The sequence below is a fragment of the Sebastes fasciatus genome, chromosome 5 (genome assembly GCF_043250625.1).
Source record: "Sebastes fasciatus isolate fSebFas1 chromosome 5, fSebFas1.pri, whole genome shotgun sequence".
Lineage (NCBI taxonomy): Eukaryota > Metazoa > Chordata > Actinopteri > Perciformes > Sebastidae > Sebastes > Sebastes fasciatus.
The window spans coordinates 26,665,342-26,693,017 of record NC_133799.1 but is presented as its reverse complement, the minus strand read 5'-3'; the positions used below and the strand labels follow the sequence as shown (position 1 = coordinate 26,693,017).

Here is a 27,676-nt window from a genome sequence, read left to right as displayed (position 1 = left end):
ATGGATGGATCAGACTAGAGACCTAGAGCATTCAGAGGATGAATGGATGCATCAGACTAGAGACCTAGAGCATTCAGAGGATGGATGCATCAGACTAGAGACCTAGAGCATTCAGAGGATGAATGGATGGATCAGACTAGAGACCTAGAGCATTCAGAGGATGAATGGATGCATCAGACTAGAGACCTAGAGCATTCAGAGGATGGATGCATCAGACTAGAGACCTAGAGCATTCAGAGGATGAATGGATGGATCAGACTAGAGACCTAGAGCATTCAGAGGATGGATAGATCAAACTAGAGAGCTAGAGCATTCAGAGGATGGATGCATCAAACTAGAGACCTAGAGCATTCAGAGGATGGATAGATCAAACTAGAGACCTAGAGCATTCAGAGGATGGATGGATCAAACTAGAGAGCTAGAGCATTCAGAGGATGGATGCATCAAACTAGAGAGCTAGAGCATTCAGAGGATGGATGGATGGATCAGACTAGAGACCTAGAGCATTCAGAGGATGGATGGCTTTCCTAGCTAGATGGACAATAAGGAGGTTTCTGAGCAGTTTACACAACAGAAGTGCTCGCCATCCAATCGCTGAAAAAATGCCATTTCTTGCAGAAATCTCCAAATGTCAAAAGTCTTTGATACCAAATCACAGCATGGCTTTTTCTATGGTGTTCCTCAAGGTCTTGGTGTCTTAATGTGGTATTTTGGGGATTATTGAGAATTTTGTATTAATTTTCCAGTGGTAAAAAAATTGTTAAATTTAACATTGAATCTGTGTAACAAATGGTATCAACCCCAGCAATTTATGAGACATAATAGAGCATGGGGATGACCATCATGTACTTCTATCATAATGTTCTTTAAATAATTAATGAATTAATTCATGTTTATTTCTGATTTATGACTACTCAGGTTCACAGCTTTCAGATGATGTACACCATTTCTATGTGACATCTCCTGTTGACCTGCTATCTCCCCCTAAAGACCCCATGTACCCCCCTAAAAAAGACTAAAAACGGGTCTATTGTGGGTCTCAGAGGGTTAATAGAATACATAGAATGCATAACATAAGAAAGAGATGATGATGAGATGGAAAATAAAACCCACTGAATAATAATATTATTAAAATGCACATATACAAGTATAACCAGTGCAGCAACATCATCAGACTCTCCTTTACTCTGTTCTATCAGTGGTGCAGATTTGAATTATTAAGACGAAAACTCAGGAAGTATTTTGCCTCGAGTGTCTCTACCAACCGACCTTAAGTTCATCTGTATGAACAGAAAGCAACAACAGACGTCTTCAGTCCTTTGTTCATGATTTCTATTAGATATCATAACTGCACTATAATTAGACCAACAATAAAAAGGTCAGAATATGACTTATAGGATACAGTCTCACACACGCTCTGTTTGACATTATACTTGGGGAGGAAATTAATTAAATCCTTGGTTTGAATTTTCTATATAAGGCCTGAGGTTGGGCTTGATCCCGGCTCCCAAAGGGAAGAGGAATATATGCACTCAGCCGTTATTATCAGGCGGCAGTCATTGACATTCAGCTTCGCTCCCTGATCTCATTTGAAAGCAGGTTGCCTCCGGCTCAGTTAGTAAGTTTGAAAGCCTTATCAAAGTAATACAAATGGAGATCACTGCAAGTCCTGATCTTAAATGCACGTATAAAGCCCTGCAGATATGGGTCTGGTTTACCGCCGTGATCTTTGCTGTTTAAAAATGCCCTTCTGCATTTCACCACGATCTATTTACAGTAATGGACTGTACAAGAGGGGCAATATTTCTGTCAAGGTTCATCCATTCCTGAAAATTGGGACATATGTCTTCTTGTCATGTCCTCTCCTGCTTCCCTTGTCCCCCTCATTTATATGCAGTAACACAGCTGTCACCTCCATCATGTAACACCGTGTTTCTGCACGCAGTGATCTTGTTTTTGCCTTCAGGTGCCGTTATTATGGAAGATTACTGCCTTTCAAAGTGACTGCAAATCATCCCTGCTGCCTCTCTGAATAACATTAAGTAACGTCTGCTGAAGCCTTTTCACCAAACAACGCTGTGTGATACATGTAGGGGTCATGCAGAAAAGGAGGTCAGGGGTCCATTGTCAGCCGAGGTGAAAGGGGCGGTGGCGGCAGCGGCTTCGCGGTGAGGAAATATGACCTGAAGGGCTCCTGTCTGCTCCCATGGGATCACATGTGACAGAGGAGAGCCACCTCCATATAAATCTCCTTCTTTATTGCTCCTTTCTTCCTCTCCTTCATCTCTCCCTCTTGCTCAATATGCGGCGTCCTCCGAACAACGCGATAAAAATAAATCACATGTTTATTGTCTCACTTGCTCTCACACCTCCCTCAAGTAGTTTTATGCTTGAGCCTTGAAGGTTAGAAGGAGTCAAAGGTCTCTGCCAAATGCATTTTCCGTAATAAAAGCAGCCGCTGAGGGCCTTTTTGTCTGTTTTTATATCGGCTAAAACGGGTCCACCAGTTTGCTTTTGCCTCAAGAAAAGATACAGGATAGTATAATCCAAAGCAAGCTATTTTTTGCAATATAAATATCACATTAAACAAGATAAGGAAAGTTGTAATTTCATAAAACACAATGTATTTATAGCTGCAACAATAACATGACTGATAGCATCAACATCCTGTATCCGGTGTGACTTTGTTATTAGTTTATTGGACTAAAAAGTATATTTTTACTGCTTGCTTTTACTAGAAAATCCTGTAAAATGTGACCACCAGATGTCTCTATTCACTCTCCGCTATATTCATTTACAGTATTTTGCAAAAATAAGAGTAAAAGAATATTTTAGATAGTGAGTAGACACCAGTTATTGGTATCTATCTATTATATCAGGACGACAGAACGGAACCTGCCAAAATAAAAAAATAAATAATAAATAAATGACTCAGTAAATAAATAAATATGCCATTAAAAATTGTAAAAAATATATGAATAATTAAAATAAATGTAGTCATTAATTAATTGATAAAATGTGACATGAATTGATATTTGTCTTTTAATTATCTTTTTTAAATGTATTTACCTTTGTATTAATTCCCTTATTTATTTACTCTTCTGTTTAATTTCCACTTGTATTTATTAATGTATTTATTTTTATGAATTTTTAAATGTATTTATTTATTTTTATGAATTTTTAAATGTATTTATTTATTTTATTTATGTAATATTATATATATATTATATATTATTATATTATGTAAAATGCTGCAGAATTTGTTTTCTGTGAACTAAGAACTGCACAGCTCTTTCATTTTAATTCAGATATATTTTTTCTAATTTTTTTATAGTATTTATTTTAATATTTTTATTGTAATTTTCTTTTCTTTTATATTTATGTTTCTTGATTTTTGCAATAGTTGCTTTTATTTTTTAATTCTATTTTCTCTTACTATGTTTATGTTATGCACCAATTCACCAAAGCGAATTCCTTGTATGTGAAAAAACCTACTAGGCAATAAACCGGATTCTGATTCTGAAATGCAACAGAAAAACATCCACATTTTGGATGCAATTGGCTTCCAACTAATAACACAACATGTCCATAAGGGTGGCTAAATGATGAAATGTTAAACAGGTTATTTTCAGTCCTTCTGGGAGAAGATGCTGCTTGTTTGACACATCATTACCTCGACTCCTCTTTATATAACCTCTACTCCTCTTTATACATCTTCTACTCCTCTTTATACATCCTCTATTCCTCTTTATACATCCTCTACTCCTCTTCATACATCCTCTACTCCTCTTTATACATCCTCTACTCCTCTTTATACATCCTCTACTCCTCTTCATACATCCTCTACTCCTCTTTATACATCCTCTACTCCTCTTTATACAACCTCTACTCCTCTTCATACATCCTCTACTCCTCTTTATACATCCTCTACTCCTCTTTATACAACCTCTACTCCTCTTTATACATCCTCTACTCCTCTTTATACATCCTCTACTCCTCTTCATACATCCTCTACTCCTCTTTATACATCCTCTACTCCTCTTTATACAACCTCTACTCCTCTTTATACATCCTCTACTCCTCTTCATACATCCTCTACTCCTCTTTATACATCCTCTACTCCTCTTCATACATCCTCTACTCCTCTTTATACATCCTCTACTCCTCTTTATACATCCTCTACTCCTCTTTATACAACCTCTACTCCTCTTCATACATCCTCTACCCCTCTTCATACATCCTCTACTCTTTATACAACCTCTACTCCTCTTCATACATCCTCTAGTCCTCTTTATACATCCTCTACTCCTCTTCATACATCCTCTACTCCTCTTCATACATCCTCTACTCCTCTTCATACATCCTCTACTCCTCTTTATACATCCTCTACTCCTCTTCATACATCCTCTACTCCTCTTCATACATCCTCTACTCCTCTTCATACATCCTCTACTCCTCTTTATACAACCTCTACTCCTCTTTATACATCCTCTACTCCTCTTTATACATCCTCTACTCCTCTTCATACATCCTCTACTCCTCTTTATACATCCTCTACTCCTCTTTATACAACCTCTACTCCTCTTTATACATCCTCTACTCCTCTTCATACATCCTCTACTCCTCTTTATACATCCTCTACTCCTCTTCATACATCCTCTACTCCTCTTTTTACATCCTCTACTCCTCTTCATACATACTCTACCCCTCTTCATACATCCTCTACTCCTCTTTATATATCCTCTACTCCTCTTCATACATCCTCTACTCCTCTTTATACATCCTCTACTCCTCTTTTTACATCCTCTACTCCTCTTTACACATCCTCAGGCGCTGCCTTCATGAGCGCCTCGGAATTCCTGGTTTCCACTTTGCTGGCTCCTCAGTAGGATTTGGCTTTCAAGTACTTTTGGAAGGAAATTAATAAAAAATACATAAAGTAATTGTTTTTGTAGAAGCTGTTAGTTTTCATTATGATAAAATGATGGAGAATGAGATACAAAGATGCAAATGTAGTTACAATGACACCTCCCACTTGATAGAAAACCCACAACAAATGCATTTTAATGAAATAAACTGTGGGTGTTGCATTGATATTATGTTTCATGGAACTTGCAACCTGCAACTAGTTACATGAAAGTTTCACCATGTAAAGTCAAACTAACACTGTATTTTTATTTATTTTTTGTCAGTGTGATTTAGTACACACAGGTGATAAATTAGACAGACAAAGGTGTAACTAAGTTAACAGACATTAACACAAGATGTATGAAACAGATGTTATGATCTGCATATGGTGCACATTTTTAGTTGTTTTTGTTAGTGGGAGTATTGTAAACTGTTTGTGTGCATGTATGAAAGTGCGTAGTGTACGTGTGTCATATATTCATACATGAATAACTGTGACCAAAGGAATGTGTAGGTATGTCTGAGGAGAAGGAGGAGAGAGATAATAAATAAATAAATAAATGGCAATAATAATAATGTTGATATGCTCAATAACCAGGCTACATAAATAAAAAATAATAATAAGGAAATAATAATTTACATTTATATAATAATAATAATAATAATAATAATAATAATAATAATGATAATAATCATCATCATCACCACCATAAAACAATACTACTACTACCACTACTAATTATAATAATAATAAGGAAACAATCATCATCATCATCATCAACATAATCACCATAAAACTATACCAATACTAATACTAATACTAAAAATGATAAGGAAATAATAATCATCATCATAATCACCATAAAACTATACTGCTACTACTACTAATAACAATTATAATCATCATCATCATCATCATCATAAAACAATACTACTACTACTACTGCTACTACTACTACTACTAATAATAATAATAATAATAATAATAATAATATTCATCGCCATAAATCAATACTACTACTACTACTAATAATAATAATTATAAGGAAATAATAATAATAATCATCATAAATCAATGCTACTACTACTACTACTACTACTACTAATAATAATAATAATAATAATGATAAGGAAATAATAATAATCATCATCATAATCACCATAAAACTATACTGGTACTACTACTAATAATAATTATAATCATCATCATAAAACAATACTACTACTACTACTGCTACTACTACTACTACTACTACTACTACTACTACTACTAATAATAATAATAATAATGATAAGGAAATAATAATAATCATCATCATAATCACCATAAAACTATACTACTACTACTAATACTAATAATAATAATAATAATAATCATCATCATAAAACAATACTACTACTACTACTACTAATAATAATAATAATAATAATAATAATGATAAGGAAATAATAATAATCATCATCATAATCACCATAAAACTATACTACTACTACTACTACTACTACTACTAATAATAATAATAATAATAATAATAATAATAATCATAATAATTATAATCATCATCATAATCACCATAAAACTATACTGCCACTACTACTAATAATAATAATAATAGTAATCATCGTCATCACCATAAAACAATACTACTACTAATACTACTACTACTAATAATAATCATAATAATAATAATGTTGATAAATTCAATAACTAGGCTACATAAATAAAATAACAATAAGGGAATAATAATGTACAGTTTTACATTTACATAATAATAATAATATTCAATATTAATGATAATAATAATAATAATAATAATAATAATAATAAAGTAAAAATAAATAAGTAGTAGGTAATTTGTTTATGTTGATGTGTCCTTACTACTAACCCCCTCCCATTACAGTTTCCCTCTCTCCCGGCTGCCCCTGAACGCCTCATTCCGCCCTCCCCCTCTGTGCTTGTTTCCAGCAGCATTCAGTCACAGAACAGAAGGCAGCGGCTCGTAACCGTCCAGCGTCCTGCAGCGCCTAGCGGCGGCTCCACTCTCCTCTAGCGGCGGCTCCACTAGCAGCAGATCCTCTAGCATGGCGCCCGGTGCGGTCGGAGTCCCGTTGTGTTCTTTCTCATGTTAGCTTTTACTACAGTATCTGACAGAAGTACATCTATACTACACGTTGTACCCGTCTGAAGAGACCTCATCTCCGGAGAGAAGAGGAGTATCTAACCGCTGAATCCTCCAGAGAAGAAGCTCTAGTGTTGTTCTCCGACAGCAGCCTGTAAACTAGTAACATTAGCACAAAACTGGGAGATACGAGGCAACAAGAGGAGGAGTCCTGTTCTGGAAGAGGTAAGCTGCATTTAAACTCATTTTTTAAGAGTTAAAGGTGATTTTCTGTCGTCTGAGAAGTTAAAGAACATGTTATTAAAAGTACGAATGCTGAAAAAACTTATATTTGTTAAAGAATCTGGCAACCCTTAAAGTGGCAACATTGAAGTATCCCCCCTTTGCAAGCAAATTTACTTACTTACAAAAACTACTACTATAACTGTTATAATGTTTATAAGTTCAACAACTAGGCTACAACAATAAAATAATAATAATAAGAAAATAATAATTTACATTTACATTTTTACATTATGTAAAAATTATAATTATGATTATAATAATAATAATAATAAGGCAATAATAATAATCATCATCATCACCATAAAACAATACTACTACTACTAGTACTACTACTACTACTACTTCTAATAATAATAATTATATTATAAAGTAAAATAAATAAGTAAATTAATAAATAAATGCCATTACTAATAATAATAATGTTGATAAATTCAATAACTATGCTAAATAAATAAAATAACAATAATTTACATAATAATAATAATAATATTAATAATTATAATAATAATAAGGAAATAATAATAACCATTACCATCATCATCACCATAAAACAATACTTCTACTACTGCTAATAATAATAATAATAAAAATAACAATAATGATAATAATAATAAAGCTGAGTTTAATGTAATCGAGGACTTACTTTTTAAGAGTTAAAGATGATTTTCTGTCGTCTGAGAAGTTAAAGAAAACATGTTATTAAAAGTACGAATGCTGAAAAAAATTATATATGTTAAAGAATCTGGCAACCCTTAAAGTATCCCCCTTTTGCAAGCAAACTTACTTTAAATTAGTAATTGCTCAACAAAAAGTACTTTAACTGAGTACTACTGTCAGAAAAAGTTTTTATTATATATTTTTATTATTAATCACCAGATAAAGTGAGTTGATTACTTCACTTTTTGACACATTTATCTGTTTTTTTTATCATTAAAATGTCTTCTAGTGATCTTATAAGACAGTTTGCACCAGGCTGGTTTAATAGTAGTATTTTTATTATTAATCACCAGACAAAGTGAGTTGATTACTTGAGTATTTTTAACACATTTATCTGCATGTTTTCCCTCCTGAAATATAAATCACAGTCTTTCACTGCTGCAGCTTTCTCTCTCTCTTTTGTGGTGATGATGATGATGATGATGATGATGATGATGATGATGATGGAGATGATGATGACTGTACAGGATCACAGTTTAAAGGTGTAATTATCTGCTGTCGAGTAAATCAGATTAACTTTAATCCCTTATTCGTTACTCTAATAACAGCAGTGTTGTCAGCTCACTTTTTATCTGTTTAAAATGTACCTTAAAGGGAGATTTTTCAAGTATTTAATACTCTTATCAACATGGGATTGGGCAAATATGCTTGCTTTATGCAAATTTATGTATACATTTATTATTGCAAATCAATTAACAACACAAAACAATGACAGATATTGTCCAGAAACCCTCACAGGTACTGCATTTAGTATAAAAAATATGCTCAAAGCATGGAGCATATATGATTAAAAGTTATTTTTATAAAACGGTCACTATATCCTGACAGTAGTATATGAGACAGGTAATCTGAAAAAAATCATGTCCCTCTGGTGTCCGCCGGTGCTCCTAACGGCATCTGCAAGATTTCACAGACCGGAGGAAAACAAGCAGTAAGAGCTGATCTGGGGTCTGTCGTCTCTGAGCAGCTGTCAATCACTCGTGAACGCCAATCAAAGGGTCAAACTAGGCAGCGCTAATCAAATATGAATCAATATTATGTTACTGTAATGCCTATTTCTCTTCTCAAATGTTTTCAGAAACATCTTGTAGTGTACTGTTTAGCTGTAAAATGAGAAAGTTTGTGACCCGGCAGCAATGTTGAGATCTGTTGAGGAAATACCAAGCACCGCCCACCAGCCGGAGCACAGCCAATAGGAACGCTCTCTCAATGAAATGACCTTTGATTGGCCTCAAAGCCTTTAAAGGTCAATTAATCTGGAAAACATTATCAGCAGATTAATCGATAATGAAAATAATCGTTAGTTGCAGCCCTAGTGAGAGCTGTAGAGCTGCAACAATTAATGGAATAATTGTCAACTATTAAATGAATTGCCAACTATTTTGATAATTAATTAATCGGTTCGAGTAATTTTTTTAAGAAAAAAAATCAAATTTCTCTGATTGCAGCTTCTTAAATGTGAATATGTTCTAGTTTCTTTACTCCTCTATGACAGTACACGGAATATCTTTGAGTTGTGGACAAACACTGATCAACCTTTTTCACTATTTTCTGACATTTTATAGACCAATCGCGATGACAATAAAATAACGATATTATTTTGTTGTTAGCGCAATAAACACATCGAAAAAGACTGCGATATTGTACTGAGGGATTTTTTGAGTTAGTTTAAAGAGAGTATCGGTAGAAAACTGCACTTTAAAATGTAACTTTCATTCTTTTTTTTTGCTGGTGCATTTAGTTTTCTTTAGTTCAGTGTTCAATTTGTTCATTAAAGGATTTTGGAATTAATTTCCTGTCCTTTTATTTTTTTTAATTGAACAAGCAATTTGTTGTATTTTAGCAGAATACTAAAATCAGCAGAAAGGCAGAGCTGAGTACACTTTAATATCTGTTTATTTACCACAAGTAATCTCGTTATCACGATATTCAGCAACGTAATTATTGCATATCGCATATTTTCCTCATATCGTGCAGCCCTACAAACAACTAATCGATTAATCAAGAAATAATCGACAATGAAAATAATGGTGAGTTGCAGCGATACTTATTTGTTGTCATGTTGACCAGGAAGAGTAGCTAATCCTAATCCTAATTCATCACTTATAATTATCACAATATTAAATGTGTTGTGACTGTGTCAGTTTGTCAGTGTGACTACTGAAATGCAACATTCCCCAAGCTCAACAGTTGAAGCACAGTTTCAGCCATATGTGATGTCTGTTGTTGTATGCTTACTATGACCTATTTCCCGCGTGCACAACAACACTAACAGTTGATTCATTTGCATGTCTTGACCCTGTTCTACAGCTGATGCCGATGCCATGGCCACAGCCGAGGTATGGGCGTAACGTGACAGTGCTGGTCCTGCTTCCAAACAGAAACCTCATCAGCGTCATGTTTTTTCTGCTGAAGTAGCGGCAGAGCACACACGAGAGAGAATGGACGAGTCAGTGTTGTTGGATTTGCTGGAGTGCCCTGTTTGTCTGGAGCGGCTGGACGCCACGGCGAAGGTCCTTCCCTGTCAGCACACCTTCTGCCGCCGATGTCTCCAAGGCATCCTGGGCTCACGCGGAGAGCTGCGCTGCCCGGAGTGCCGGACGTTGGTGGAGTGCGCCGTGGACGAACTCCCCAGCAACATCCTCCTTGTGCGCCTGTTGGACGGCATCAAGCAGAGGCCTCGGAGGGCCGGTCCCGGGGCGGGGGTCTGCACAAATGGTACGTCTGGAGCCGTGGCCAGACCGCACACCAGTGGAACCAGGGACCAGGGCACCCCGGGAGCACAACCCCAGCGAGCTCAGGCTAAGAGCACCCTTGTTCGGGTTAGTGTACACTCACTGTGACTGCACTCGGATCAGTGAGCACGAGTCTGTGTTTCCCATTGTTTGGGTCAAGCTGAAACAAAACAGGGAAAATCTGTGGTGGATTAAAAGCAGCATGTTGCATTACTGGCTCTCTAATCTTTGCTGCGGATTAACTGTTATCATGGTGATCCGAAAGCCAGCCGGTTGACTAGCAGCCCAACATTACTAATGATTGTGGGCAGTTGATGCTGCTCTCTGTGCCGACTGCAGCCGGGTTTTTTCCCGGTTAGAAGAGTTCTTTCTTAATTGCTGACAGTGCCATATGCCAAAGTCTTCCTTGCACTTGAGATCCGTGCTGTAGTGTAGCTTTTGAATGTACGTGAGAACTGGAGGGCGGGACTACAGGGTGGTTGTTTAATCTGCAGCACTGAGAGGAGTTGTAAAGCATAGTTAGAGGAGCAGAAGAAAGTTGTGAAATGCTGCAGTTTTATTTAAATAGATGAGAGACAGATGAGCTTTCCAAGGCAGAGAAATAAGAAAAAAATACCGTAGATTCCTCTTTCTGTGAGCTTCTGTAAGCCCAAGAAAACATGAGTTGATTTAGTCAGTGTTTTTGTCTTAATGGTTATTATGTGGAAACACAGACGGAGAATTTACATGTTTCGCCATTAAACAGGGAGCCATTGTAACTCTACTGTACATTGCCAAATCTGCCTCAAATCTGACCTGCATTATAAGAGTCCTGGCCTGAGGACGTCTACATGTCAGTATGGAGAGGCAAAGTCTCTCCCCTTCCGGTGGACCACCATGGGACCTTATTTCCGAAAAAAAATGAACGGTAGTCAACGGAGAGAGACAAATATTTTGTTGATACCGTTTGAATTGCTCCATGCATCACACATATGATGTTTGTCAATTTAAAAGATAATTTTGCAAGTCTCAGTTTGTCGTAGTATCATTTAGTTTAGTGTGAAACCGCTCAGTGAACTACGTCTCTCGTCTCGCACAACATACGTCACCAACACTAGCTAGCCAGCTAACTTATGCTCCACTCACAGATGAAACGTTATTTGACCTGATGTGTTTCATCAGCGACTCCTGGTCTTTTTATCAGCCGGGAAGAGAAAGAAGGATCAGACCCTTTGCTGGTGTGAGTTCATCCCGGTAGGAAACACACAGGCATCGTAGCTTCAGAGAGAGAGAGAGAGACGTGTGTCGTCTTTCTAATAACATTTTTTCACAGTCTGATACTTCAACAGTTTTACAACAAACTGAGACATTCTTGACTTGTAAAATTATCTTTTAAACTGACAAACATCATATGTGTGATTTATGGCGCAATTCAAACATTGACTACAGTTCATATTTCAAATATTTTCCGAAATAAGTTCCCATGGCGGTCCACCGGAAGGGGCGGGACTTCGCCTCTCTATATAGAGTTATAGTAATGCGCCACCTACTGGCAACAGGAAGTACGCCTTGTGTGACAAACATCATTCGATTTTAATTAAACTTATGTCGTGTCATATACGGCAACATAATGCGCGTTAAGTGCGTGTTCTGTAGCGCCGCATGGTGGACACAGAAAGTAACGTTTAACTCGTGCATGCAGTGTGCGATGGAGACATCAACCAGCGTCTCACCAGTACCCCCGATGTACAGGAAGATGCGAGGGCCCGTTCATCGCTGCTTGCAGATTTACACGATGTTTTGGTGGCATAATAACGTAATTTATTGAACCTTTACCTCTCACAAAAACGGCTCTTTTTCTTGATATTTAGTCTCTTTTATGTTTTTTTTCATGCTGAATGACATATTTCTAAGAAACTTCTGAGCACATTATTAGTTAAAGAAAAACTAAAAATCACACTTATGTGTGAAATGAATGTGCTACTTTCTCTGAGCTGGCCAGACTATTTGGTGTGGGATTATAAAAAAATATATCGTCTCTTGATTATAAAGATTGTTAAAAATGTTTGCTGTAACTATACTAGGTTGATTTCTGTAGTGGATTAGTATTTTTTTTTATGCTCTTTTCATGCTGAATGACTTATTTTTAAAGTGGTGCTTTTGTGTGATTCTTTGTAGAGAAACTCAGTTTTACAGATCTGTTGATTAAATCAACTAATCGATTAGTTGACAAAGTCTGTATTAGTCGACTAAGAAGTTCCTGTGTCAAGGGCAGCCCTAGAAATAGGAAAAGAATACCTTAAATTCCTCTTTCTGTGAGCTTCTGTAAGGAAACATGGGTTCATTTTATCGTTTTGTCCTAATGGTTATGTATGAAAACACAAGCTGAGGCTAACCGATGTCACCGTTGATTTGGTGCCATTTTTAATGTAATTTATTGAACCTTTACCTCTGCTCTTTATTATTTACACTTCTCTCTGGGAAAGGTCAATACTCAGTATATAACTGCTGCTTTGTATTAGCTAGAAAAAAATCCCTCAAAATCACACTTATGTGTGAAATGAATGTGCTACTTTCTCTGAGCTGCCCAGACTATTTGGTGTGGAATTATAATATCAGCACATAACAGAAAAAAAGTAAATCATAGTACTCTTAATTATCAAGATTCTTATGATCCTTATAGTAGTATTTGTGATGGTGTTGCGCTAACATTATTGTAAATTGAAAATCTGACTCCAAAAAAATGTGAAGGCAAAAACATAAAAGTGTAAACCCCTGCGGGCCCCTCGTTGAGCTCCTATGGTCTCCACGTCGGGAGGATAAAGGTAGATGAAAAGATGTCAAGGTCCTGTGTAGAATCACTGGAATGTCAAAGAGCTGATAATGTGTCTGCCGAGCCACGCAGGTACGAAGATCAGAGAAACTCGCTGTAAATCGCTACTGGGGGACCCGCCTCATTTGCTGTAGTATCACTTCAGAGGATTCGTGCTCGTTTCAAAGCTGTTTGTGTGCATTGTTGGAATTTCCCCTCGATTGTGAAAAGCCTGTTTGTTGGAGATAAAGAGGTGGACACTCGAAACGACCACATTATTTCACCTCTGTTGTGGTTATTGAGATTGATAGTAGATTATAATCCCTCAGTGTGTAAGGCGTAGAGGGTTCAATCCTCCCCCATGAACACACAGTAGTGTATGAAGATGTTTTGTCCAGAGGTGATTCTAGGATCCGACCTTTAGTGGGGAGCAGCCCCCCGATGAGTATGTGACGTGTACAGGCCAGGGCGTAGGTTTCACATCAACATTGTTTGGAGGTCGTCTCCCAGGAAATTTTGAGCGTCAAAAACTTAAAGGTCCCATATCGTGCTCATTTTCAGGTTCATGCTTGTATTTTGTGTTTCTACTAGAACATCTTTACATGCTGTAATGTTAAAAAAACACTTTATTTTCCTCGTACTGTCTGCTTGAATATACCTGTATTCACCCTCTGCCTGAAACGCTCTGTTTTAGTGCATTTCAACGGAATTGCGTTGCTAGGCAACAGTTTGGGTCCATGTTTACTTCCTGTCAGCTGATGTTAGTTACATACACTGCAACAGGAAATAAACTGGGACACATTTAGAATGTTTACGTTTAAAACTGTGTAATGGTCTAAATATTGTATATTTGTGACATATCAAATGGACAGAAATCCTGACGGCTTGTTTCAAACGCACAATTTTTAAATACGGGGGCTGTGTGTATTTATCCGCGGATTGAGTGTTTTGATACTTTCACAGTATTTATATATCACTTAAACCTGCTTTATAATATAAAAGACATGAAAATCTCACTTTTTACAATATGGAACCTTTAATTTCCTGCATTCTGGTGAATTTTTATGCATCAATATATGTCTTTTCTGCATCAAGTTATGGTGGAAATGTCTTATTTATGTAAAGGAAAACACAAAATTCAGGTGCCGGATGACATTTCATAATATGAACAAAAATATAAAGGAATATATTGCAGACATTCTATTATTCATGCATATATCTATATCTATTCTAGCTGCGCCATCATGAAAGTCACTACTTTACTGGTGGACTACCAACTTTAAAGGTGCATACCGCCAACTGCTGTACTGGAGTTTGTAACATCAGGACTTTATAAAGAACACTGGATAAGAAACCTGTTTAAATAATAACCTTTGAACCTTTAAAAGTTCACAAAATCTAACGTTAGAGGGCTAATTTGCGTTAATGTGTTATTATTATCGCGTTAAATTTGACAGGCCTAGTATGTGTATAAACCACAGACTGTCTACGGTATTAACAATAATGTTTCTTAATGGGCATAATGCTGCCGTATTTATGCCTAGATGACGTTATTTTGAGAGTTGATGGATCAGCTACATCTGATCGAGCAGAACTCCATTCAGAAAACAAGCATTTTTAAAGTTGTTTGCTTGTCGTCTTGCGGAAAGACTTGACAAAGTATGAATTCAAACTTTTTACAAATCAGCATGATTATGTAGTTATTTCGGCATTTGTTTGATCCGTTTATTGCAATTAAATCAGTTTGTTTTGGATTCATACCGCTGTAGTAAACCAGATTATTTCAGCCCACGTGTGACTTGCTAGATACAGTGAATACAGCTCAGTGAAACTCACCGAGTGCCGCCGGGCGATGTTGTGGCGGTTTTCTGACGTATCTGGGACTTCCTTTCTAGTTTCATATGATGCCAGGCTCTTCACTCTAGCTTTAAAACTGAACCCGCTAGAACCTCTTAAAGACAGTAATGTCAGGTCTCAGAGGGTTTGATAGGTGTGCGTGAGCACCCCTAAAAGGAGTCTAAAATCGCCCCTGGTTTTGTCTGAGTGTGTGAAGTGCATTCAAAAGTCGTTTCCTATTTTCCGTGCATTTCCAGCCATCATGTTATTGACTAACGGCGTCTCTCAAGCCGCCGTCCATTCCTCAGGCATTCAGCTGATGACAGGGAACAAGAAAAGCCATGGCCGTGCAGGTGTAGCGTTTTCAGGACATAAAAAGACAGAGATCAAAGCCGTTGCTGATTGGCTGGTCTGATCTGTGGCCAGTCCTCCGTGGGGACTGGACGCTTCACTGCCCCCGGGTGACACCCTCAGTCCCACTTCTTCATTGTTCGTCGTCTGTCCCCCGATTTCTGGGGTACCTCAAAGCTTGTAGCAGCTCCTCTGGTGCCGTCTTGACCCTGTTCAAGCACCTCCAATTCTTCTACGGCTGGGAGGGGGGACGGGGGGCGGCCTGACGGATGCACAACAGGGTTTTGTTTCGGGTTCCCCTCTGATCTCACTGACGGACCGACACGCGTAGAGAGATTGAGAGTGTGGAAGGGTAGCAGCAACAGAAGCTGATGAGTGTTAAGTGAAGGCGTCGGGACCAAAAGGGACAAATGTTTAGCTTTCCTCCCCCCTCCTCCTCCCTCCTCACCATCTCCAGGGTTGCAGCAGTTGTTTGACACTCTGCCGCGGCGTTTCTTTTGACAAGGGAGGAGTGAAAAGGTCTGTGGTTGTCTGGCCCCGTCACTGTCGGGTTGATGACTCACCTCCATGGTGCTGCGTTACATGGATGTTTTGTCTTCCTCTTGCCCTTGTTGACTCATATAACGTAGTATTTTGTTCACACAGATTGAGAACAGATAGCTCGGTGGTATTTTTGCGTGAGAGTGAGTGAGTAAAGCCGTTGGAGCTGTCTGGGAGTCAAAGGTCAGGGGTCAGGAGCCACGGTGGGCGGTCAGGGGTCGGAGTCGGGGAGAAGAATTAGAGAGAGCTTTCTGCGGATATCTTCAATTATCATTGCGGTCCTTGGGAGAGCTGAGACTCAAAATAGTTTCTTTTATGTTCATTTCTGTGTTGTTCAGTTTTAGGGATCTTGTGCATTAACCGCTAGTGTTGTCACAATACCAAAATTCTGACTTCGATATGATACCCTGCCTAAATATCTCGACACCGATACTGAAATGATACCACGACAAAAATCTAAAACATCAGGAAAAGTAATATAAGTTAGGAATAATAGATGGCAGAACATGGAAAAAAATTATTATTATTAAAATGATTATTTTTTTAATAATTAAAAATGTTAAAATGCATTAATTAAAAAAAATGAAATGGTATTTATTGTGTTCTTTGATAGTTCATTTTATATTTGCATTTATTTTTGATAATGCACACATACATGCATATTATCCCTTTTTATTTCTTATTTATATTTTTCTTATAACTTCTCCATGTTTAGATATATGTTTATTCTAAAATGGAACAACTGTGTTTTCCCCCCTGGGGATCAATAAAGTATTTATTTGTTTCCACTGTTTATTAGTTTTCACATTAAAGAAAAAGAAAAAGACTTTGTATACATAAGTACAGGAAAACATCTTTTTTTTTTATAAGGAAACAACAAAGTATTTCTGATTCTGATACCACTTATTAAACAGCGTTTAATAAGGATTTTTTTTTTCTAAAACAGCGTCCCCGCTGGCACATCAGTTATAGTAAAGGCGGAGAGTCTAAAGCAGAGCGCTGCACACGCGCTGTCGCACATCGACTTCACTCCCGGCTTGTATTAAAACACTGTCGTTCTTAAAGTACCGGTACTAATAAAACAGAGTATCGTACTGTTTTTAAGACAGGGTATTGCGAGGGAATGAGTCCTTACCCCTAGTGAAGGAGTTCAAGTACCTTGAGGTCTTGTTCGCGAGTGAGGGGACTATGGAACGTGAGATTGGCCGGAGAATCGAAGCAGCGGGGGGGCGGTACTGCATTCGCTTTACCGCACCGTTGTGACGAAAAGAGAGCTGAGCTGGAAGGCAAAGCTCTCGATCTACTGGTGAACCTTCATTCCTACTCTCACCTATGGTCATGAGGGCTGGGTCATGACCCAAAGAACTAGATCGTGGGTACAAGCGACCGAAATGGGTTTCCTCAGGTGGGTGGCTGGTGTCTCCCTTAGAGATAGGCTGAGAAGCTCAGTCATCCGTGAGATACTCGGAGTAGAGCGGCTACTCCTTTTGCGTTGAAAGGAGCCAGCTGAGGTGGTTTGAGCGTCTTAGTAACGCCCCTCGGGCGCCTCCTTTAGGAGGTGTTCCAGGCACGACCAGCTGGGAGGAGACCACGGGGAAGACCCAGGACTAGGTGGAGAGATTATATCTCCACACTGGCCTGGGAACGCCTCGGGATCCCCCAGTCAGAGCTGGTTAATGTGGCCCGGGAAAAGGGAAGTTTGTGGTCCCCTGCTGGAGCTGTTGCCCCCGCGACCCGACCCCGGATAGGAGGTTGAAGATGATTGAGTGATGAGGGGGTATCACGATACCTTTCAAGCATCGGTATACCGTGCAACACTACTGGAGAGCTGAGACTCAAAATAGAGTTTCTTTTATGATCATTTCTGTCTTGTCCTGTTAATTTTTAATCATGTTGTGCATTAGCTACAGTTTAGGTTACATTTAGAGCTCTAATATATGCAATAACACTTGTGTATTAAGGCTTTGATTAACACTCAAGCGTGTTGGTACGTGTGTCTGTCTGTGTGTGTTTAGTTGATGGGAAATGAGACGATATTTTTTCATCAGCTCTTGGGGATGTAATTGGGTCATTGTCTCGTGTTTGGTAATGAGAGCTTTATCCTAGGAAAGTTTTTTTTCTTCCTTTTTATAGGCCACTTATGGCCCCCTCCACCTGCCATTACTTGTCATTATCTTCAGATTGATTCAAACAAACAGGAAGCTAAATTTAATTTGGTGTTATTTGCAGCTGATTGAAGGAACATGTCTTAATGGTACCCACAATGTTTTTAGTTTATTTTTATAATAAGGTTGTGGTATCTCTTTGTAGTTTAGATTTATTTTCTTCAGAGAAGAAGAATGCTTGTTTATGGGTTCCTCATGTGGAGGTATCTCATTAAAATTCCTGTGCGCCTCCCTCGTCTGAGGTCGATGAGTCACGCCGGCCCTCTTTGATGACATCATATTGTTGTCGAAGGCCTTTCCTCTTGGCCGACTTGCTGACCTCTGCCTGCGCGACACAACCCCGTCATTACACCCTCACACACAGCCCACACTCTGGCAAACACGTACTTACCGCTTTCCACTGGGAATTTTTTTCAAGAGCGCTTTGGTCTGTTTCATTCCTGCTCTCTCAACACGCTCACACTTCTTCTCCTGCCTCCTCTGTGTTTCCCACGGAGGTCTACAAGTAGACCGGCCTCTGGACTCTGCGTGTCACGGGAGTTTTTGAAGCCACCTGTAATTTTCTCTTATGAGACACAAGCTGTATTCTTTCCCATATTTCTGCCATGTACCTCCTCCCTCCTTGCTGTCTAAATCCAGGCTGGAGCCCGTTAGAGGTCTAATGAGATTACAGTTTATTAGACAGTGAGTCGGCACTGCTCCCCGTTCTCCTGGTACGGCTGACTGCTGACTCTCATTCTGAGGAAACAAAACTCTTGTTATTTAGTGACGCAACCTGTCTGCGTCTCTGGTTGCCACTGTGTACTTTTACACACTTAAGTAATGCACTTTAAGTCAGTTTGTTTCTTGTTGACAAGTGCAGTTGTTTCATCATATTTTCCAATGAATGCTTTTTGACTGTGTTATAAACTAAAGTATCCAGAAAGAAGGTAGATAATGAGGTTTTCACACCAAACACGAAGCAAACCAAACGCAAGTTTGACCGCCGGGATCATTTGTGCTCATTTGCGTCACCCGAGCAAGATGTGCCGGAGAGAAGGAGGGACTTACTTCCATGTAGATACCAACAACGTTTTATCAACTATGACCGAAAAACAACCACTATTGGTGCTTTGTACATGTTGTGGAAGTCCCAGATAACGTCAGAAAACCAAACGCCGTAGCATCACCCAGCGGCACTCTGTGAATTTCACTGAGCTGTGTTCACTGTATCTAGCAAGTCACATGTAAGTTGAAATAATCTGGTTTTACTACAGCGGTATGAACCCAAAATGAACAGATTGTGCTGTGATTTAATTGCAATAAATGGATCAAACAAATGCCGAAATGATGATGATGCAAATTTGTAAAAAGTCTGAATTCATGCTTTGTCAAGACAGGACAGGAGAATCTCTGACAGAGAGACACAGAGTCACGTGAATTTCTCGCTCGAGTTGAAATATTTCAACTCCTTTTGTGTCGCGTCGTTTGCACCATTTGCGAGTCTATTCCCCTCTTTGCACTAACTTTATATGTAATAAAAGTTTGCTTCGCGTTTTGTGTGAATGCCACATGAGTGGAGCATTATGATGTTGAACCCAGAAGGTTGCAAATCCATCCATCTATCTATTTCTTATACTGTACTTGTTCTTATCTATTTCTTCTCTGGAGCCTATCCCATCATGCATTGGGCAAGAGGAGGGGAATCTGCACCTTGGAACAGGTCTGCAGTCCGTCGTACTGTTAATGTAAATAGTCACTTTCACATCTACTTGCAACTCTCACATTCCTCACCCGGCTTTGCGTGTTTTGGAAAACACACAGCGAATAAGTGGCCGTTTGTGCTGTGGGAAATAACTCCTCCATGTTCGGGTTTACATAATTCCCAAGGAGAAGTTCAAAAGACCCAATCATGTGGTTAAGGTGCAGCCGTGGCCTCCTCATTGTAGGGTAACACTGCTCCCCTGACGGAGGGTGTGTGCATGTCTTTGTCTGTTGGGCTTTCAAGATTTTCCAGACACATAAAGGAAGGAGTTGACTTGTTTTGCTCCGTCTCCTTTTTAACCTCTCCCCCCCCCCCCAGACAGAGGAGGATGTTTTGTGTTAGTGTGTGAGTGTCTCTGAGGAATGCCATGAGTAGTTTTAGGTCACTGTTTCTCCCCTAAACATCGGGCTTGTCTAGTCTCGTCCCACCTGCCAGCTCATGTTCACCGTCTTCACTAAACCGTCTCTAAGTGTCAACACATATTTACTTTATGACTGTTTAATATTGTTCTCTGACTCACATGTGAGGGTGGTGGTGGATTTTAAAAGATAGTAGAGGCATGTGTCTGTCATATGCATAAAGTCTGTAGATCTGTTGATAGTCCTTCATGCAGTGACGTGTCTCTGCACCTGAACGCTCTAGGACAGACTCAGCTGTAGCGGTTGTATCTTGTTGCAAGACATCTTTTCATCATATCCATCCAAAGTGCTCGCCAACTGGCCATCATGTTCTGGACAGCTTCAACTGTCTCGCTCTCAGTTCTAGTGAACTGGTGATTACATTTGACCTCACTGTGATAACAAAGGTGTGATTGTTGTTGTTTCCAACAGGTTTTAACAATAAATTCTGGGTGGTCCACCAACCAAAAATGCCACATGCCCCCCCTGCTGCTTCCGTCCATATCTCATCTCCTGCCAAGTCTGTCAGCATGACAATAGTCAGAGAAGCAGCCATGACCTTCTTTACCACCATCATGTCACACCTGTGGCGGCCAACGAAAGCCTTTCTTTAGCACTCGTTTTGTATGTGTGGTCTGGTGGTTCCTGGGGGAACTTGTTGAGTGGACGAGCTCTTAGTTTGGTTTAGAGACCACTTGAGCCTGCTTGCCATCATATAATAATGCAATTTATACGAGGGATGTCACGAGAACCGATGCTTCGGTACCAAATCGATGCCAACATTTTTTAAAAACGCAATGGTGCTCGTTTTTCTACAGCATCGCAGCTATCGTCAAAGAGTATAGAAGCAAAGAGACGAAACTCCACTTTATAATATTTTATTGTTCAAAACAGGTCATTTTGGTAGAATATGACATAGAATATAAATCATTTTGTTCATACATCGTTTTGGCACTTTTTAGGCGGTTGTTTTACTGTCATCCGGTAGTCGCTTTCAGTCCTAAATGGCGGAAGCGTAGCGCTGCTGCTGGGCGCTGATGTTGCAATGGAACAAACAATTGACTTTCACGTCTTGGCGATATAGTACGTTCTTTGGTACCGTAGGTACCGTCAGGGCTCAAGACTGACGACATCCCGTCGTGCCAGGGATGATATTGAATGTGTCTGGGACACAGTACACTGACTATCGACGCAAATGCTTCAATGAACAACCAATCTGTGTTGAAATCTGCCGGATGAGAGCTAGTTAACGTTAGCTGTTAGCTCCATGCAGGACTGTGCTGCCCACTGGATGCTAACAGCCAACGTTAACTAGCTCTCGTGCTGAGGACTTCAACACAGGAGGTGCATTACGTTACATTATGATCAGTTTGAGAATGCACAAGTATTGGGAGAAGGTCAAATTTAACGTCATCATGTGTTCAAACTAGGGCTCAATCAATTAAAATACTTCACATAAATCGCATTTTTTATCTGTTCAAAATGTACCTTTAAAGGGAGATTTGTCAAGTATTAAATACTCTTATCAACATGGGAGTGGGCAAATATGCTGCTTTATGCAAATGTATGTAAATATTTATTATTGTAAATCAATTAACAACACAAAACAATGACAGATATTGTCCAGAAACCCTCACAGGTACTGCATTTAGCATAAAACAATATGCTCAAATCATAACATGGCAAACTGCAGCCCAACAGGCAACAACAGCTGTCAGTGTGTCAGTGTGCTGACTTGACTATGACTTGCCCCAAACTGCATGTGATTATCATAAAGTGGGCATGTCTGTAAAGGGGAGACTCGTGGGTACCCATAGAACCCATTTTCATTCACATATCTGGAGGTCAGAGGTCAAGGGACCCCCTTTGAAAATGGACATACCATATTTTCATCGCAAAAATCTGGCGTAACTTTGGAGCGTTATGTAACCTCCTCCGTGGCAAGCTACTATGACATGGTTGGTACCAGTGGAATCATTAGTTTTTTCTAGTTTCACATGATGCCAGTATCTTCACTTTAGCTTTAAGCTGAGCCCGCTACAACCTAAATATCGTAAGTTGCGTTAATGCGTTAAAGCTGGTTAATGTGGCCTGGGAAATGGGAAGTTTGGGGTCCCCTGCTGGAGCTGTTGCCCCTGCGACCCGCTATTGGTCCCCAGTTTATACCAGTAATTCCAGTAATTTATGTCAGCTAACCTCCTGGCTTAGGTGTCATGTATTGACACCAAATTGTTTTACAAGTGGAATATATATTCTTAACTGTTTTGCCAGCTGTCTGACAGCATGTGTCCCTTTCTTATTCCCAAGATGCCCCTAATACCTGCCTGGCCTTAACAGAGCAGTTTGACCTCTCACCCTGTGTTGTGATTGGTGGGCCAGGATTGGTCATCCATGGGCCGTTTGACTGCTGGCATGTTAAGTGTTCAGTTCCCATCCCTCAAGGCAGATTCATGATTTGCTGGGAAATTCGTTTTCAGTTGTTTGACCTCTGACCCTCCAGAGAGCTATTACTGGCAATTGATGCATCTTGCAGCGGCGGCAGCGGCGGCGGCGGCGGCGGCGGTGGCGGCTGCCTCTGGTACACCTTGCTGCTGCTGCTGCTGCTGCTGCTGCTGCTGCTGCCGGAGAGATGTGTGGTCCCAGACCTCCTTCTGAGATGAGGGGAAAAAAATGATTTCAATCAAATATTTTAAAATTTTTCCTCAGATCTCTGGCCTTTCTTCGGTAAGCCGTGGGTGTTTGCTGTTCTGCTATGTGCTGAAAAGTTTCCTGTTTTTCTTTGAGGCCCAGAGGTGCAGTTAATCTGCATTTGTCCCCTGAGTGACATCTTTGTCCCAGCTGTGAGGAGGCGCTGAGTATCCGCTTCTGAGTCCAGATGATGAAGTGTTGCGTACTTTAATTCAAAGCAATTATGTATTTTGTTGTATCTGCTGCTGTAATAAGTATCAATGTTACTCAAACGATTATTTTAATTGTCGATTAATCTGTTAATTATTTTCTTGATTAATCGATTAGTTTGGTCTATAAAATGTCTGAAAATGGTGGAAAATGTGGATCAGTGTTTCCCAAAGCCAATGATGACAAACGTCTTATTTTGCCCACAACTCAAAGATATTCAGTTTACTGTCATAGAATAAAGAAACCAGAAAATATTCACATTTAAGAAGCTGCAATCAGAGAATTTAGATTTTTTTTTTTCTTAAAACATTACTCAAACCGATTAATCGAATATCAAAATAGTTGAGGATTAATTTAATAGTTAACTACTAATCGATGAATCGATTAATCGTTGCAGCTCTAATGTAAACTAAATGCAACTTAACTGACTGGATGGCAGCTTTCTGCATGTTTTGAAGAGAATAATTTTATCAAGATGTCTACTCTCAATGTCTTGTCAAAATGTCTTATCATTCCAGCTGTACAACAGATGTGGGGCTGCACCTAACACATATTATAATTTGATTTTTACGTAATCAAAATAGTTGCAGACAATTTTTTTGTTTATCGATATATTTTTGAGATTTCTCTTTTCCAATACAGATGGTTAGAAAATGAATAAACTGTATTTTATTTTGGAAGAAAAATGGCATAAACCCAGGCTACTGAGAGCCTGTGTTCTCACTACCTCCTCTTGCTGACAGCGCTATGTGATTAATTATTGAAGTGGACTTGAATAGGGGAGAACGCTGACAAAGACTAGGGATATTCATCCATAATATGCTGTCGACACACACTCATCCCACCACGAGCACCGACTAGAGAATTACATTCACACTCGTATCCCTTCATACCTTTTTTCTGACTAGAGGCGAATGCACTTTGAGCCCATTTGTTTCACACAACCACCGCAGAGCTAGTCCCTCTGTGAGTTTGGCTGGACAAAGCCAGGGCCAGTGTTTGTTTTAATGAGTCACAGACCGATTTTAGATCCACGAGGGCCATTATACAGTGCACACCCACTAAAACACAGGTGTGTAGTCCGTACACAAACAGACCTGTGAGTTGAAATGTCAGCCCGGGTTTGTGTTTCTATTCTCCGCGGTACAAAGGTGTGATCTTGTCGAGGAGAGGCCCATTAGCGCCCATGTATGTACGTGGACTTCCTGATTAGCTTTCGAGGCACCAGCATCTGTCTCTCCTTTCTCCCCAGTGCTTAATGGTATTACTGTGGGCTGAGTAACCACAGCAACCTGGGATTTTTTGTAATGCGACTCTGTGCCAGCAGAACTGTCTGCTTGTCAAATGTCTCCAGGCTTATGAGCCCTGCCCCTGCCTCTAATGGCCAGTCAAAACCAAGGATAGGCATGAACAGCGTAGATTTCCTCACTAACACTTTCTCTTATACTCTCAACAGTGCTGAAAACTCAAACTAGTTAGACAGAGGAAGTGCTGTAATAGCGCAGCACAGTCCTGTTAAAGGCTACCTTTGGTATTTTTCAACCTGGTTATTTCCCACGTTAGTAATCGACAAATGGGGACAACAATTTTTGAAATTGGTCGAGTATTGAGGGAGAGCGGCAACGAGTTGCGAGGGAAAAGTGCTTGTTTTTGCCACTGACAGGCTCAGATTGTTATTTTAAGTGTCTGACAACATCATGGAAAGGACCCTACAGAGAAAACACTCTAGAACTAGACTAGAATGCACTCGGAGAGCGCAGACCTCTGCACCCCTCTCCGTTCAGCTTGCGCCATCATCCATGTGTATTTTTGTTTATGATGAGATCAGCTGTACGTAGCGGCGCATCGTAAAACACTTCATTCAAACTATAAAGAAACAAAATAAAATTCACCTAAACCGTCGTCGTTACTTTTTCCAACAATCAAACTTTGGTCGAACTCAACTGTAATTGAGTTTAATGTGAAAAAACGCCGAATCTGCAGTTGTAAAAATTTCATTAAAATCCATCGCAGACTTTTGGAGTAATCCTGCAAACAGACAAACTAACAAACCAACAAACCAACAAACCAACAAACCAACGCCGGTGAAAAAATAACCTCCTTCCTAGGCCTTTGGCCTTTGCGAAGGTAATAAAACGTTTTCTTACCTTTCTCTTGGTCCGGTCTGTTTGTTATTGTGTCAAGGAGAAGTCTCGTTGTGAAATCTGAACATTTCGTTTGCTCTGGCTCAAATAAATACGGGCGAACATCGAATTCAAAGACCTCATCCACATTGTGGATCTTAACATTCAGCCATGACATTGAAAATCTTTTAGATAACATCAAGCTATGCTTTCTGTACTCCAACTAGGGCGGCACGATTATGGCAAAAATGATAATCACGATTATTTATTAATCATGATTATTCATTGATTTTAGGGAGAAAATATTTTTATTGCACTTTTTTTTTAAATAAACAGAGCGCTGCTTTCACTTCCATGTTGTGCTACGTTCCTGCTAATTGTACAAATCTTAGCATCAAAATAAGACTTAAAATAAGGTTCTTCTTCACCTGAATTCAGTGCGTTTTCCTTTTGCCCATCGGCTCTCTGTTGAATATTACTCTTCTACTCTGGACTGCAGCCGCAACATTCAGGAAGGTTTTTCATTTTCACAGCAGGGTGCATGCTAATGATGCGCGGGTCGGGCGGGTTCGGTTAAGCTTACTAGAAACTATCGTGGGTTCCGGCGGGAAGGTGACGAAGTGAAGCAACGTTCCGAGTAAGTTATTAATAACTTACAGAAACATTATGTGCAGTAGTCCACCTCCTCGTCCCCTCTCTGTGCCTCTCTCCTTCAAACGCACATCATGTTCTTTTAATTGTGTAAGCCAAAATTGTGATCGTGATTAATATTTGATTAATCGTGCACCCCTAACTCCAAGACAACAAACTCTGCCTGACTACCACTCGCGTTTCCACCATGGATATATTCCACTATTCCACCGTTGTCTTCTGGCAACACGTCACCTCGCCAGATTTCAGAACGAGGCTTCTCCTTTAGCGAGACTCTTTCCATAATGTTGTCAGACACTTCAAAGACAATCAAAGAAGAAAATCAAAGCCTGTCATGGCTAAAACAAGCCCTTTTTAGTGGACGTTAATGACGGTGACAGCTTGCCCCGATAGCACCATATTGCAGCCATGAGCAGCTGCTGTCTACCGCTCTCTCCCTCAATAATGGACCAATCTCAGAAATTGTTACCCTTTAAGAAACCAACCACTCTGCAAACCTTTTGCAGAAGAACAAGAAACTAGCGAGGGCCTCGAACCTCCACGCTCCAGAACGTGATGCCTCACTTAGTATTCAGCGGAGATGAAGGAGAGCTCGGAGCTACATGTTACATCTGGGCTGAGTCGAGGGTGGAATGGACAAACACACACACACACACACACACACTTTCTTAAGGGAGTGTAAAATGGTCAGTGAGTGCAGTGCAGCTTCTTGAGTCTTGAGTCGGAGAACAGATGCAGTGTTTGTGCCTTGGCCCTATGCCAGTACTGTGTCAATATCCTGGCTTTGTTTGTCCACTGTAGAGGCGTTCAAATACCAGCCAATGCAAGCAAATGTTCTTCAGTTGCCCACCACTCTGACACGCAACACTGGACAATTGTAGGATAACTGGGAGACAGCATAGCAGTGGCTGTAGCATGTTTTTATTTGAGATTCGGCGACCTACAGAGTAGTTGTCCACTTCCTCGTCAGATTTTCCTCTGGACTTGCGACTCCAAGCGTAAATCGAAGTCAGCCTGAGCGGAGCGGAGCAGGTGGCTCACCCTGAATGACTAAGAGGAACAAAAGGCCACAGACACTGCACGCTTTCACCAGCACAGTGGAGAGTAATGTGAGGAAATGCTTAGTATTCAGCTCATATTGACTGGTACTCAATACACAGATACTGTGACATTTGTGAACTAATCCCTCTGTAGCTTGGATACAAGTGAACTTCCTCTGTGCAGCTCCTCTCTTAGTGCTAATCCAGGTTATTAAATACCTCACAAAGCAAGGTACCGCTGATCTTATGCTCTCATTGCTGATTAAATCGGTGCTTTTTACCCAATTATTCTATTGATTAGTGAGGTGCTTACTCAGCCACTGCCACTGGTAGTGCAAGTAAGCGTTTTTATTGCACTTGCAGGAGGCGACTAA

The 27,676-nt window shown here is 39.6% G+C and overlaps 1 protein-coding gene across 1 annotated transcript in view; it reads left to right on the top strand.

The window, feature by feature from the left end:
- The first annotated feature begins 6,847 nt into the window (after positions 1 to 6,847).
- Positions 6,848 to 27,676, top strand: part of sh3rf1 (SH3 domain containing ring finger 1) — a 60,900-nt gene continuing 40,071 nt past the window's right edge. The window contains exons 1-2 of the mRNA XM_074636182.1: positions 6,848 to 7,253; positions 10,341 to 10,852. Of these exons, the coding sequence (XP_074492283.1) occupies positions 10,472 to 10,852 (381 nt within the window). The 5' untranslated portion in view covers positions 6,848 to 7,253; positions 10,341 to 10,471. The remainder of the gene's footprint in view (positions 7,254 to 10,340; positions 10,853 to 27,676) is intronic.